The sequence below is a fragment of the Mastigoproctus giganteus genome, chromosome 13 (assembly GCF_048544385.1).
Source record: "Mastigoproctus giganteus isolate SK-2022 chromosome 13, ASM4854438v1, whole genome shotgun sequence".
In the NCBI taxonomy this organism is placed as follows: Eukaryota; Metazoa; Arthropoda; class Arachnida; order Uropygi; family Thelyphonidae; genus Mastigoproctus; species Mastigoproctus giganteus.
The window spans coordinates 17,529,105-17,544,752 of NC_143587.1; the positions used below are offsets into that span (position 1 = coordinate 17,529,105).

Here is a 15,648-nt window from a genome sequence, read left to right on the forward strand (position 1 = left end):
TAGATATTAAATTAAAAACATATTAAAGAGTAGCTTGTAGATGAAGACAGAGAAAATAGTTACCAAAATCATTATTCTCATTACAAGGTTGAATGATAATAGTTCATTATACTACTGCATAGTAATAAGTAACCAAGTAGAGCTTGATGTTTACTGAAATAGTTGTACTATCCTATTAAGTATATAAACAGTAGTTAGCTTATCTAACTATTTATAATATTAAATGGCAGAGTTTATGTCACTGCAGTGCTGAACTATTCCATTAGTGAACAGAGATGTACTGCATATACTTTTTGAAGAAATGGGAATGATTCAAGAACACTGCTAGTAATGGATGAAAATTAAGAGGCAAAAAAGTCTGGAAGGGGCACTCATTTGTCAAAGGAAACAAAATAAAAGCTATGACAAAACAAGAGATATAGCTGAACCAGAAAACAGTTACTACAGGGAGAATGAATCAAGAGAATAAGAGGGGAACAACTCTTTTCAAATCACCTGAGATTACCAAATAGATATAAGTTAAAATTTCCATAGCACTGTGACATTTCAAAGTTATTCACTTTATAACATTGCTTACTTCAGATGAAGACCTAAGGTGAAATATTAAACCTAAAAATTAATAACCATCATTTTTTAAGTGTTCTAGTCCATAAATAAACTAACCTTGCCTTTCCACTGAGTTGCCTTGTATTGCTCAATTTGGACATTTTTATTTAAATATTGGAAATATTTATTTAAAATAAAGTTCATTCTGACAATGGTTAAGATAGTAGTACTATCTCATTGGAAAGTGAGTAGACAACAGTTAATGAAAACTTGATAAAGCAGTTAAGAAAAGAAATGGTTGGATACGAGTGTAGCCTAGGGGTAGGTAATTTGAATAATTAAACCTCTTCCCCACTTCCAAGATTATTTGAAAAGTTACTTGCACATTATATTTCTGCATTATCTATAAAGAGAAAACAATTTTCATATGCTGTAATCCCCAAGACTGGATCTCCCTTGTTTTGCTATACTGCTCTCCCAAAACATAAAAGCTTGAAGCTTGATCTATCCTTTGTTGTATGCAATCATGGGTGCTAAACACACATGACTGCTTATCCATTTGGCTTTGGTTTTCATTTGCTTCAACCAGAAATTTCCTGTCTACAAAGTGCAATAACTATAGGCAGTTCGCGCTTTACAAGTTATTTTTTTCAAGTATCAAGTATCAACAAAATTGAAAATATGAACGTTAATTGCAATAAATAAATGCTAAACATTCACAAATATGGCATTTCAAGCCATGCATGTAGCTATACAATATTAAGTACTATGTAGTATTGTATAGCTATGCGTAGTACTGTGCGTTTGTTCAGGCAAATGAGAGTGTCTCACTAACTCACATAACATAAAGCAATTACTACGCTAACGTTACAAAGGGTGGTTGTGTTGCACTTCATTTTTGCTATCTTGTCTTATTTCAAATTTATTCTGCTTATTAATACTGTACAGTATGCCAAAACAAAGTAATACTATGGAGAGTATTACTTTGTTTTGGTACATTAATAAAAAGAAACAGCAAAGAGGAATAACATTGGAAACAAAATATCAGATCATAAACAAACGTGATCTCATTATTATTATACCTTGCTTGATTTTAAAGGCTATGCTTTCATTTCGAAAGCACAGCCTTAGAAAAATAAATCATTGTTTAAGCATAAACTATTGTTTGTTGAACTTTATTTTACATTACTTGGTAAAATGGTCTATTGTTGAGAACATAACATTACGTCTATGGGAAATAAATTCCCGCATTATGAGTTTTCACTTTACGATTGCGCACCAGAAACGAATTAACTCGTAAAGTCAAGAACTACCTGTACTTTGATTGTTGTGTCCCAATCCATATGGCTTATCATGTATTACATCTGTTTAAGCAACATGTGTCCCTACACCCAATTTGCTAACCACAGCCTGAAATAAAAAAAGTTTTTGAGCTTTTCTAATCTCTGATAGAATTACATTCAAAACTCAGATTATAAATGCACATTATTGTCAAAATATATGCTTTTCCACCAGAACTCATCTCTCTATATATAAAAAATTTTTCTGACACTATTGATAACAGCTAAGAATGGACAATTAAGTGTCTACAGTTAAGCATGGGCACTGTTTAGTGTTTTGTGTGCATTCTTTCAATGTATTTTATTCATTGGTGAATCAAGTAGTTTTCATTTTTTCTTTAACCTTCTAAATTATTCAAATATCTTTTTTGTCAGTTTTAGAACGGATAAGGAAATTTTCCAAATTCATTAACAATTTCCAAGCTATGTGTTGGTGAAACAATTTTTATTATTACTAGAAAGTCCAACTTGCTACTTGTGTAGTCAGTTCGGTTTCTCACTGAACACACAACTTTTCTGATATCTACTCACTGGCTACTTTGACATGGCTTGCATATCAATTAATCATTTTGATGTATAATTTCATTTGTTCAAGTTATAAATTTGTGATGCAAGTTCTTCTGTATCATCCCTTTTCCCCACAACTGCTTGGGAATATGCTTGTGGCTATGTGATTAGTAAGCAGTGAATGGAAATTATAATATAGATAATACAGACAACTTACAACCTTGTCATTTTTAGGGTCCGTAGTCTAACGAAGGACCCTTATAATGTCACTCTGTTGTTTGTCTGTCTGTCTGTCACAGCATTGTATCTCTGGAACCATTCAACCTATTGACTTGAAATTTTGCATGGGTTTGTATGTCATGTGGGCCAACATAATGCCATATTGATTGTTGTTGACAAAAATTTGTCTGAGAAATTGGGGTGGGGTAAATGAGGGGGACAAAAATGTTGTTGACAGCCTATAGCTTATTGTACAATGTTGGAAAGAGTGCAACACGTAGGTTTAAAATATAATTTTAAAATATTTTTAAAATTAAAAATGGCGGCACCAGACATGAAAATGTGAGTAATTTTCATGTAAGTAATTTTAATTGTCCCTCCCCCTCTATTTCCATTGCTAATGGGGCTAAAAATTTAAAAATCACATTATCTATGCGTTATTTGATGCTTATCAAGGGAAAACTATTCTGATTGAAATCTATTATTTACTTTTTGTGTTAAAATTAAAAAAACAATTTTTATTGCACTTCGATAGCACGCTTCTTTGTACTAAGTAACTCTCCTTTTGGTAACAAAAAGGTTGCTAAATAGTTAGTTAATAATTCTATAAAGGTCATTTATAAATTTTGCAACGAGAAATATTTTTTAATGATTTTCAAAGCTGGAGTTGTCCCGGCAAGGAGGTACTCAGAGAGCCAGTGTTGAGGCGGCGGTGGTGGTGGTGGGGAGGCGCCTGCGCAGAGTCTTGCATGGCCCTCACCTGCCAGTTGCTTCCCCCCCCCCAAAGACTTTAATTGCTTTTCCAGGAAGAAGTCGAAGTCACTTCTCCCATCCTTGTCATTTCACAACTGGAAAGACTCAAACAGACAACGTTTTTGTTAATTCCTCAGTTTTAGGCCAAGCCGGGATACTAGAAACTTTTTTCAGTTACCATAAAGCTCTCTATTTGAGATACTACACTAACAACCATTCGTGACTACAGCCCCTTCATACTGAGTGCCCGGCACTCAATAGCTGACTGATTTATTTTCAATTAAAATGTAAAAAATTTCAATTTGAATTTTTCTTCATGTAATTATATATAAATTTTTGTGCATGCAAAGGATTACAATAAGCAAAATGACACCAAGAAAAATAAAAGTACATGACTGTCTTAACTTCTCACTTTTAATCCATCAGCAGAATGGCAGGTACACTTCCACATACCAACCAATTGTATTGTTTCTTTTTAAATATTTCTCAAAATTTTAATAAAGAAACTGAGATGAAATCTTTTCCTAGAAAGGACCATGATTTACTGAAAGTGCACAGAGTAGTTGTAGAGTGTAAGGGAACTAAAGAAAACTGGAGTTAAAAAAGACCCCATACAATTAGTAACAAGTTAATAAAACCCAGGAAAAACAAACAGAAGTATAAACAGGGTAGATGAATTGTAGTTCCAAACAAAGATACCAAAAAGAGTTAAGGAAAATACTCTGAATAACTGAATTTATAATTTATTTTGAAAATATGACTATGATTGTTACTATTAAAATTAATTATAATAACTGATTTAATAACTGATAAAAGCTTGTTACCAATATGTTATGGCTGATTTTTCATCTTTCCAACCCTAGAACCTATGTACAATCCATATATCACATACCAATGTTTTGTTTAATTTTTAAAAATTTTTTTTTATCCCCCATTATATATCATATGATGGGGGATAAAAAAAAGCATGCAGTAGCTATTATGTGCAGATATGGTGTAGATCAGCCCTTTTCAAATTATGCTCCACAAAGCCCTTGGATTCTGCAAAGAAATTTTAGAATGTTAATATTTTTTTCTAAAACTATAAAATTTAATCAGAATATGCCGTGATAAAAGTAAAAAGTAAATTTGGCCTTTTCTAAGGGACCTTGGATTGTAAATGTGCATGTTATATATGTAAAGATCTGGTGCTAGTCACTGGCTGTTTCTATTTTTAGTGTATTTTTTTTTATTAAGGCTCCGGAATGTTTTTTCTTTCTGACGTGGGGCTCCACATGTCTAAAAAGTTTGGAAATCCCTGGTGTAGATATATAATTGTTAGTTTTCAGCTAACAACTCTATATCTACCCCATATCTGCACATGAACTGACAAGCTATAGGCTATGTTTTGTATAGTTAATGAAAAGCATATATACTACGTGGTCACTTTATTAAGTACACTTATCCTCTTCATGAAACGGAGCACTCCTTCCGTAACAGTTTTGCACATTTGTACCATGTAACATAAAGCAGCTGAGAAGATATATGGAAGCATTCAGTGCAAGAATGAACAAGAAGAAAGATTTAAGTGACTGAGCATGGCACTGCAGTTAGTGCCAATATGAGTATCTCAGAAACTTTAACTGTTCTATGGTTTCCACGTATATATTTATCCAATAACCAAATAACAAACAGCCAGTACAAATCCCAAGCATGGAAAAGCTCATTGATGAAAGAGGCCAATGGAGGTTGATGATAAGGCTTATCAGTATAAGAGAAAGACTACAGTCAATCAAATAACAACCCAGTAAAAACAGTGGTAACCAAAGAGGCATTTCAGAATGCACAACTCATCATACCTTGTCATGGCTGAGATATCGCAACTGACAACTGAACCAAATTAGACTCAAGTTCAGAAAAAAATAAGAAGGCACAGTTATAGTTGGCTCAGGAACATCAACACTGGACAGTGGAGGATTGAAAAAACATTACTTTCAGATGAATCCAGATTCCTCCTGTTTCAAGCTGATGGGAAGACCAGAATATATATCGCAATAGAAGCATGAGTCCATGGATCAATCCTATCTAGTATCTTCTTCTTCTTTTTTTTTTTTTTTTAGCATTAGTAGAGGAATATGATGCAAGAAAGCAAGCTTATGCAGCATCAGCCAAAAAAAAAAAAAAAAAAAACCTGTTCAGCTCAGCCTTAAATTTATTTACGCTATCAACTTCCACAACAAAGAATGGAAGTCTGTTCCCCCAACCAACTACCTGCAGGCAAAAGGTCAACTTCCACACATCTATCCTACAACTGTCTTTCCTCAAATTGAAATTATGATCTCTCAGGTGATTATTTTGAGCAAGAGGAAGAATTCCATCAGCATTGAGCATGCTCAAACCATTCAAGGCTTTATACACCTCTATCAGATCACCTCACAGGTGCCTAGTCTCCAGACACTGTAATTTGCAAAACTTAAGCCTTTCTTCGTAAGAGCAACCCTTTGTTCCATTCACTAATCTTGTTGCCCTTCTCTGTACTCGTTCCAGCAGCTCTACATCCTTCTTAACATGAGGCCTCCAGACCTGTATACAGTACTCAAGGTGTGGCCTGACCATTGCCTTATATAAGAGGATAATCACCTCCTTATCCCTGCTAGAAAAATTCCTGTATATCATTGACAAGACACCATGAGCTACTCTTGCAGACTGTTCAGAAAACTTCATATCTGCCTGCACAATTACCCCCAGGTCCTTTTCATTCTCTACCACTGTCAGCGTAGTACCACAGAGTTGATACGTTGCTCCGGGGTTACTGCTTCTCATATGTAGTACTTTACATTTGTCAATGTTAAACTTCATTTGCCATCTCTCAGCCCCTCTGCTCAACTTTTCTAGATCCTGTTGCAGCAGAGTACTGTCATTAGTGTCCTTAACAACCCTGCCAACCTTCATATCATATGCAAACTTGGGCATTAAGCTTGATATACCATCATCAATATCATTTATAAATACAGAAAACAACAATGGACTCAACATTGAACCCTGAGGGACTCCACTAATAACATTAGTCCACGATGAGCATTGTCCATTGATTACCACTCTCTGTCTTCTCCCACTCAAACATCCCTTTATCAATACCAGCAATTTGCCTCCAATGCCACACTGCTCCAATTTGTTCAGCAGTCTTCCATGTGCAACAGTATCAAAAGCCTTTCTAAGATCCATATATATGATATCAAAGTTATTCCCTGCATCCAGTTCCTTTGTGAACACATCATAGTATCCAATCAAATTGGTCAGGCAAGACTTTCCATTAAAAAAACCATGCTGTGTCCGAGCTATAATTGAAGTCTTGTCTAGATGATCCTGCATTGCTTCTTTAACCAGTGCCTCCGTTAATTTTCCTGGAACAGAAGTTAAACTAACAGGTCTATAATTACTTATGTCGCCCTTTGATCCTCCTTTGTGAATTGGGGTCACATTTACACATTTCCAGTCCATGAGTACCTCCCCTGAATCCAGAGAAGCTCTCATAATTATGGCTAAGGGTTTGCTTCCTTCCTTTGCTGCCTCCTTTAATATAACTGGATGATCCCATCCACCCTGGCTGCCTTTTTTTTTTTATCTTCAACAATTTCTCCTCCACTTTCCTCTCAGTTATTACAAAATCATCTAGCTCATTGCCAGAATTTAATTCACCTCTGGCATTCCCCTCCCTGAATAACTCCTCATGTGTGAATGTAGATGCAAAATACTCATTTAGTTTGTTAGCCACATAAGCAGGATCATCAACAGTTGATCAATCAATATCCAGTGGACCAATCTGATTCATTCCTTTCCTTCTAGAGTTTACATAGATAAAGAACTCTTTGCTGTTTTTCTTTGCATCCTTTGCCAAAGATTTCTCATAATCTGCCTTTGCCTGCCTAATCTCCTTTGTGACTTGGTTACAGCCAGCTTATATCTATGATAGGCTTTATGTCACCCATTAATTTATACGTATCCCATGCATTTTTCTTCTCTGCCATATGTCTCATTTGTTCCTCTGACATCCATTTAGGCCTAAACCTTGAACAATATTTCTTAGTTGGAATGTAAAGCATACTAGCTTCCAAGATAAATTCTTTGAATGCTTCCCATTTTGAATTTTCTGTTGGTAACATCATCAGTTGGTCCCACCGTATAGAATTTAAATACTGTCTCGGACCGCCGTAGTCGCTTTACGAAAGCAAAACCCTTCCCTTTACCCCTGAAGGTAGTTACCTCTTTGAGTAAATAGCACTTCAGCACACTGTGATCACTGCCCCCTAGTGGTTCCTTTGTTTGCAGGGTCTTAATGCATGAAGAATCACTACTGATAATCAGATCAATAGTAAGAGCAACATTTGGATGCCACAGGTTGTCTGGAAATTGTTGAATGAATGGGTTCTTCCAACAGAAGGCCAGAAGTGTACAGAAATGGTTTGAGGAAATGAGAGTAAATTCAGCCTACTGTTGTGACCTTTCCAGTCACCAGATCGAAATCCAATTGGCATTTGCAGAATGAGGTGACACAAGCACTTCAGAGTAGAAATCAATCATCTAATTTAGATGATTAGAACCATCTAATTTGCAACAACTGCGGAAAGCAATTGAGCAAACATGGACCAGCTTTCCTGTGGCATGCTTTTCGACCCCTCAACAATGATATTAAGAGTAGGAGACCGGCAGAATTACTTAACAAGTACAGGTCACTGTAGAAAAAAAGCCGTGAATTAAGGTTGAATTTGAAAGTGTCTGCAATTCTGGCCAGACACGATAGGAGGGAGTATATGATGAGAGCCTTGTCGATCGATTCGGCCCTGGAAAGATTGTGCAAAGCTCAAGGGGTAGAATTTTTTTCAGCCAGTCTGTACTTGTTAACAGGAGAGACTGCTTCTACAAGGATGGGATACATTTAAATAGAAAGGGTGCAAGAATATTTGCTGATGCTATCGAGGCAGTGTTAGGTGGGTCGGAAAACTGGCTTGGTGGGATACGACTAACAGATTAACAGTAGCCACTGGCAGAGGTGAAAGTGATTCTTGCACTGCTTCTATTGAAATGAGCAGCAGCCTGGAAAAAAAGATGCAGGATATTTCAGAGACTGCTGGAAGTCATTGCGGTACAAGTAAACACATGGGTTGTTTTAGGATAGCTAAGAATAGGAACAGGTGCATGTATACTTGCATGTACACCAATACTAGGAGTTTGGTAAATAAATTCGATGAATTTGAGATATTGCTCAAAATATCAAAGGCAGATATTGTTGGGATATCAGAGACATGGTGTCACACAGATATAAGGAATGCAGAACTGGAATTTGGGGAGTACAATGTGTACAGAAAGGATAGACAGGATAGGAAGGGAGGAGGGGTTATGCTATTAGTTAAGAAACACACAAAATCCAAGGAAGTGAAGCCAGTCGACATCGCTGGACAGTGCTTGTTTGTTATTTGTTATTTGGTTTTTAGGAGCATTAGCAACTAAGGCCATATTGCTCCGGGATATGCGGTGGTCATTCCCTGACCTTTCCGCATCCTCCGTATTTGGTGGTGACGGGCTCGAACCCAGGTCTAATCAAGAAGCATGTGCTACGCACTGCTGCTCCTTCCCACCTGGCTACGGAGGCGCCTGGACAGTGCAGTGTCGAGTCAGTTTGGTGTGACATAAGCATTGGGAGATCAAAACCGAGAGTAGGAGTGTGCTATAGGCCTAATGACTCTGATGAGTATAATAAGAAACTGTACAGGGAAGTAGAGTGGGCCAGTAAATCAGAGAGTCTTATAATGAGGGATTTTAATTTCCCAGATATTGACTGGAATTTGTGGGTTGGTCACTCACAACACTAGCAAGGCTTTTTGTGGATTTATTGGATGATTATTTTCTACATCAGCATGTTCAGGAGGCAACAAGAGGGATTAATACTCTTGATCTGATTATCAGTAGTGATTCTTCATGCATTAAGAATCTGCAGATAAAGGAACCACTATGTGGCAGTGATCCCAATGTGCTGAAGTGGGATTTACTCAAAGAGGTAACTACCATCAGGGGTAAAGGGAAGGGTTTTTGCTTTCGTAAAGGCGATTATGATGGTCTGAGACAGTATTTAAATTCTATACAGTGGGACCAACTGATGATGTTACGAACACCAAATTCAAAATGGGAAGCATTCAAAGAACTTCTCTTGGAAGCTACTAGGCTTTACATACCAACTAAGAAATAATGTTCAAGGTTTAGGCCTAAATGGATGTCAGATGAACTAATGAGACATATGGCAGAGAAGAAAAATGCATGGGATACATATAAATTAATGGGTGACATGGAAGCCTATGATAGATATAAGCTGGTCTGTAACCAAGTCACAAAGAAGATTAGGCAGGCAAAGGCAGTTTATGAGAAATCCTTGGCAAAGGATGCAAAGAAAAATAGCAAAGAGTTCTTTACCTATGTAAACTCTAGAAGGAAAGGGATGAATCAGATTGGTCCACTGCATATTGAGAGTTCAACAGTTGAGAATCCTGCTCAGGTGGCTAACAAACTAAACGAGTATTTTGCATCTACATTCACACATGAGGAGTTATTCAGGAAAGGGAATGCCAGAGGTGAAGTAAACTCTGGCAGTGAGCTAGATGATTTTGTAATAACTGAGAGGAAAGTGGAGGAGAAATTGTTGAGGATAAACATAAAAAAGGCACCCGGGGTGGATGGGATCTATCCAGTTATATTAAAGGAGGCAGCAAAGGAAGTAAGCAAACCCCTAGCCATAATTATGAGAGCTTATTTGGACTCAGGGCAGGTACCCATAGACAGGAAATGTGGAAATGTGACCCCAATTCACAAAGGAGGATCAAAGGCTGACACTAGTAATTATAGACCCGTGAGTTTAACTTCTGTTCCAGGAAAATTAACGTAGGCATTGGTTAAAGAAGCACTGAAGGATCATCTAGACAAGACTTCAGGTATAGCTCACACACAGCATGGTTTTGTTAAGGGAAAGTCTTGCCTGACCAATTTGATTGGATACTATGATGCAGTCACAAAAGAACTGGATGCAGGGAATAATTTTGACATTATATATCTGGATCTTAGAAAGGCTTTTGATACTGTTGCACATGGAAGACTGCTGCACAAATTGGAGCAGTGTGGCACTGGAGGCAAATTCCTGCTATGGATAAAGGGATGGTTAAAGGGGAGAAGACAGAGTGGTAATCAATGGACACTGCTCATCGTGGACTAATGTAATTAGTGGAGTCCCTCAGGGTTCGGTGTTGGGTCCATTATTGTTTTCTGTATTTATAAATGATATTGAAGATGGTATATCAAGCTTAATGTCCAAGTCTGCAGACGATACAAAGGTTGGCAGGGTTGTTAAGGACACTACTGTTGCTATGCTGCTGCAACAGGATCTGGAAAGGTTGAGCAGATGGGCTGAGAGGTGGCAAATGAAGTTTAACATTGACAAATGTAAAGCACTACATATGGGAAACAGCAACCCCAGAGCAACGTATCAACTCTGTGGTACTACACTGACAACGGTAGAGAATGAAAAGGACCTGGGGGTAATTGTGCAGGCAGATATGAAGTTCTCTGAGCAGTGCAGATGGGCTGCAAGAGTAGCTCATGGTGTCTTGTCAATGATGTACAGGAATTTTTCTAGCAAGGATAAGGACGTGATTATTCCCTTGTATAAGGCAATGGTCAGGCCACACCTTGAGTACTGTATACAGGTCTGGAGGCCTCATTTCAAAAAGGATGTAGAGCTGCTGGAACGAGTACAGAGAAGGGCACCAAGATTAGTCAATGGAACAAAGGGTTGCTCTTACGAAGAAAGGCTTAAGTTTTGCAAATTACAGTGTCTGGAGACTAGGCACCGGTGAGGTGATCTGATAGAGGTGTATAATGCTTTGAATGGTTTGAGCATGCTCAATGCCGATGGGATTCTTCCTCTTGCTCAGAATAATCACCTGAGAGGGCATAAATTCAGATTGAGGAAAGACAGATGTAGGATAGATGTGCGGAAATTTGCCTTTAGCCAGCGGGTAGTTGGTTGGCGGAACAGACTTACATCCCTTGTTGTGGAAGTGGATAGCCTAAACAAATTGAAGGCTCAGCTGGACAGGTATTTCGAATGAACGGAGGGGTGAAATGGAAGTGGTTTTTTTTTTTTTTTGGCTGATGCTGCATAAGCCTGCTTTCTTGCATCATATGCCTCTTCTAATGCTAAGATGCCAAAAAGAGACACACCACAATATCGCATCAAATCCAGGTTGTTCTGGAGGCCAAAGGGGTTCCTATTTGCTATCAAGTAGGCATACCTAATAAAGAAACTCAGTGTATGCAGATTTGCCAATTCAAACTATTTGTTATTTGGTTTTTTTTTAGGAACATTAGCAACTAAAGCCATATTGCTCCGGGGAATGCGGTGGTCATTCCCTGACCTTTCCACATCCTCCGTATTTGGTGGGTACGTGCTCGAACCCCGGTCTAATCAAGAAGCGTGTGCGATGCTCTGCTGCTCCTGCCCACCTGGCTACAGAGGCGCCGCCAATTCAAACATACATGTGTTTTGTCTATTAAATCAATTAATGAAAAGCAAAGGCGCTCTTCTGATATTATTAAGTCATAGTTGCAAAAAACCTAGTTACACAAAGGAAAATAAGTGTATTGTATGAAATTCTATCTATATTAAAGTAAGCAATCAGCAAGAATTATTCATAAAATATTTTTAGAGGACCATGCTGAGTTATAATACTTAACTACAGCACTTTCTGGATTGTAAGTAATACCAGAGATATACATACAAACGTTTATACATTGCTATATTATGAAGCATGCATGGTACATTGAGTCAGTCATATTTTAATTTTGCAATTTTTTATTTTTTTTAAACAAAGAATCAAAGGCATTTGGAATTTAGTTAACAAATATTAATAGCATGAGTATCATATAGCACTAGTATGCATGTCACCTGACACCTCAAATCCTCTGTTTCTAACAAGTTGAGTAATATTTCCAAACCTCCAGTATCTTTTATGGCTAACTGGCTTGTTCTTTCCTTAAGTTTGCAGTCCTGAAGAGCACACAGTGCCAATACAGTGGCAGTTGGATTTCCTACCTTTAGTTGAAAAGCAAAGAAAAAAACAGAAAATTTCAATTATGAAGTGCAAACATAAAGTACATAAAGAAAGAGAAGTGCGCAGACATACAAGTACAATACTTCACATACACTTTTACACATATATGACCACATAAGTAAGCACATAAAATACGTACAGAAAAATATAGGTTCATGTAGGTGTCTACACAATTTTCTCGAAATATGTGAACTGTATTAGACTGTAATGTCAAATGTCACCTATTCATTTAAATTAGTAACAGCAAAGAGCACACGCATTAGCCAGGGATGCTTGCAGTATAAGAAAGGGAATGGTTGCAACTTGTGTTATGATTTTTGACAGTTTATTATTTCAAGAATTCATTACCTATAATTAGGTAATTTTTTTTTAAATTTAAAACTAAACTACATTAATAAAGCTGTTATAATCGAAATAAATCTGTACTCATATTGTAACAAAAGATGCAACAAAATGTGCAAATAAGGCATTCATTGAGCTACTGGATTGCAAATTATGCCTGGACTTCTGTATGCACATGGAAATATTGGTAAGCATATGTCTACATGCTGGGTTTGCAGGCTACCCAGCAACAAGCCAAACCACCAGGAGCATGGAATTGCAAAATTACTCTATTGTGCATGCCATGTCAACATGTTGCAGTGTAGTAAATAATATTGCTTTAAAGCAGACAATGAGCACAGAATACAGACAGTCCTTGCACTTACAACACAGTAAAGTACCAACCGTGTAGTATAACACTCAGGGTAGTGGAAAATGAGAAAGACCTGAGGATAATTAATGCAACACTGACAACAGATCTCAGCATGAGATCTGCAGCATCACATCTGCAGTTTATTTCATGCTGTTAGAATGCAATATTGTCATGATGTCATCAGTCAACTTCCATAAAGCAGCACTCAGAATGTTTTCATATATTTTAATCAAGCATCCAATCACATTGACATCACTTGTGATAGGAAATATTACAAATATAAATATTACTTATTTAGATAAATTTTGTTTCTTTTATCATGCTTATAAAAAAATTCGATTCTGTTAATTGTGAAGAAGTGATTAAATGACTAAAAGCTTTAACTCAGAAAAACAAAAAGTTAAATGCAGATTCCTTTTGGGGCTTCTTTACTACCAATTTATTTCTTTTAGCTTTCTAAACTACTTTTAAATTAATGGACTTAAAAAGGAGTATTTAAAAATAAATGGTTTAATTTAATTTTCAAGTTGATTATACTTTGATATTATAGAATATTAAATATTTTAATGACCATGTCTAAATTATTTATGCTAAAAATGTATATAAATACATGCTAGGTGCTAAGGTATAAAATACATGTAATATATATAAATTTTAATTTATAAAACTTTATTAGTTTACACCAAATTTTAAAAAATCATTAAGCCAAATTAAAAAAAAAATTGATTTAAGTATACATATATTTTTTATCATTAGCTGGAAGGGGTTATTTGTTTTTTTTTTAGGAGCATTAGCAACTAAGGCCATATTGCTCCGGAGGGATATGCGGTGGTCATTCCCTGACCTTTCTGCATCCTCCGTATTTGGTGGGCATGGGCTCGAACCCCAGTCTAATCAAGAAGCATGTACTATGCACTGCTACTCCTGCCCACCTGGCTACAGAGATGTCTCGCTGGAAAGGGAAGGCCACTGTTTCTATAATTAATTTAAACCTACCTTCAGATATTTTACTAGCTTCTGTATTTGCCAATATTCTGATGGTAAATTTGTGTAATCCATTTGCTCCTGGAAAGCACTTGGATCTTCTTCATCCTCTCCACTGGAAGTAGATTCCTCTTCTTCTTCAGTATCTCCATTGGGTGCACTTTATCAAAAAGTAAAGCATTAAATTATAACAAAATTACTACAGTGACCTTATAAAAATGAAGCTAATAAGTAACCTTTTAATATTTATTGCTATGCTGAAAATAATGCACCACTATATAATATTTATCCTACAAGAGAAAAAAAAAGAATTTGTGCCTGAAGAGTCAACCAGTAAGGATTCTATAGGTTATCCTACAAAAATCCTTTAATATAAATTCTTTCCAGAATTTGCATAGTGTCTTTGTCAGCAGATGAAAAGGTACAATGTATATAGGATCCTCTATATTCTAAAGGAATTTCTGGTAGGAGATGAAATGTACACTTACTATTTAACATAATCTCAAAGAATAAGTATGATGATGATGTTAGCTTTATAATATCACCTTGCTCAATGTGTCCTCCCTCCAGCCAGGCAAATATTGTGTGATAAACACATGGTGGCAAAGATGAGAGCAGCCATAGGAGTGACCTAGTTTCTCCCACTTTTATTTAAGATATAAAATTTCTAAGTGGCCTTTTAATTCCACTAAAATTTTGAAGTTGAATACTAAGTATATAAAGGCAAGGGAGTTATTTGTTCATAACATGCAGTTGGACATAACTCTAGGAACAGTATTGTCCCCAGGAACATTCCTGAGTTTCTCATTCTAAAAATGGGCCTTAGAACACAGCTAAGGCAGATTACATGTCTCTAGTTAAGAATGCACAGAAAAGAAGCAAAGACTTCTTTATTTATGTAAACAATAGAAGGAAGTGGCTGAATCACATTGATCCACTAGATGAATGAATGAATTGTTGATGATCCTGCTCAGGCTGCTAACAAACTGAATGGATGTATTGCATCTACAATTACACATAAGGAATTTTTTTAAAGATGGGGATGCCAGAAGTGAGTCAGGAGCTGAATTATTTTGTGATAACTAAGAGGAAAGTGGAAGAGCAGTTGTTAAAGCTAAATGTAAAACAAGGCACTGAGGTAGATTGGATCTATCCAGTTATATTAAAGGAGACAGCAAAAGAGTCAAGAAACCCATCAGCCAATGTTATGAGAGCATCCCTAGACTCAGGGGGAGGTCCACATGGACTGGAGATGTGCAAATATATTCCCACTTCACAAAAATGGATCAAAGGGTGACATGAGTACTTATAAACCTGTTAGTTTGACTCCTGTCCCAGGGAAAATAATGGAGTCATTAGTTAAAGAAGTGATGCAGGATCATCTATACAGGAATGCAGTTATACTGCAGTCAGAGCATGGATTTGTTAAGGAGCAATTTTATCTGACCGGTCTGATTGGATACTATGACAC

At 36.6% G+C, this 15,648-nt stretch overlaps 1 protein-coding gene across 1 annotated transcript in view; it reads right to left on the reverse strand.

The window, feature by feature from the left end:
* The window catches only part of LOC150075815 (outer dynein arm-docking complex subunit 2-like), an 85,492-nt gene that overhangs the window by 53,085 nt on the left and 16,759 nt on the right, over positions 1-15,648 (reverse strand). Inside the window, exons 3-4 of the mRNA XM_090387193.1 lie at positions 14,186-14,337; positions 12,334-12,476 (exon numbers count right to left, since the gene is read on the reverse strand). Of these exons, the coding sequence (XP_090243319.1) occupies positions 12,334-12,476; positions 14,186-14,337 (295 nt within the window). The remainder of the gene's footprint in view (positions 1-12,333; positions 12,477-14,185; positions 14,338-15,648) is intronic.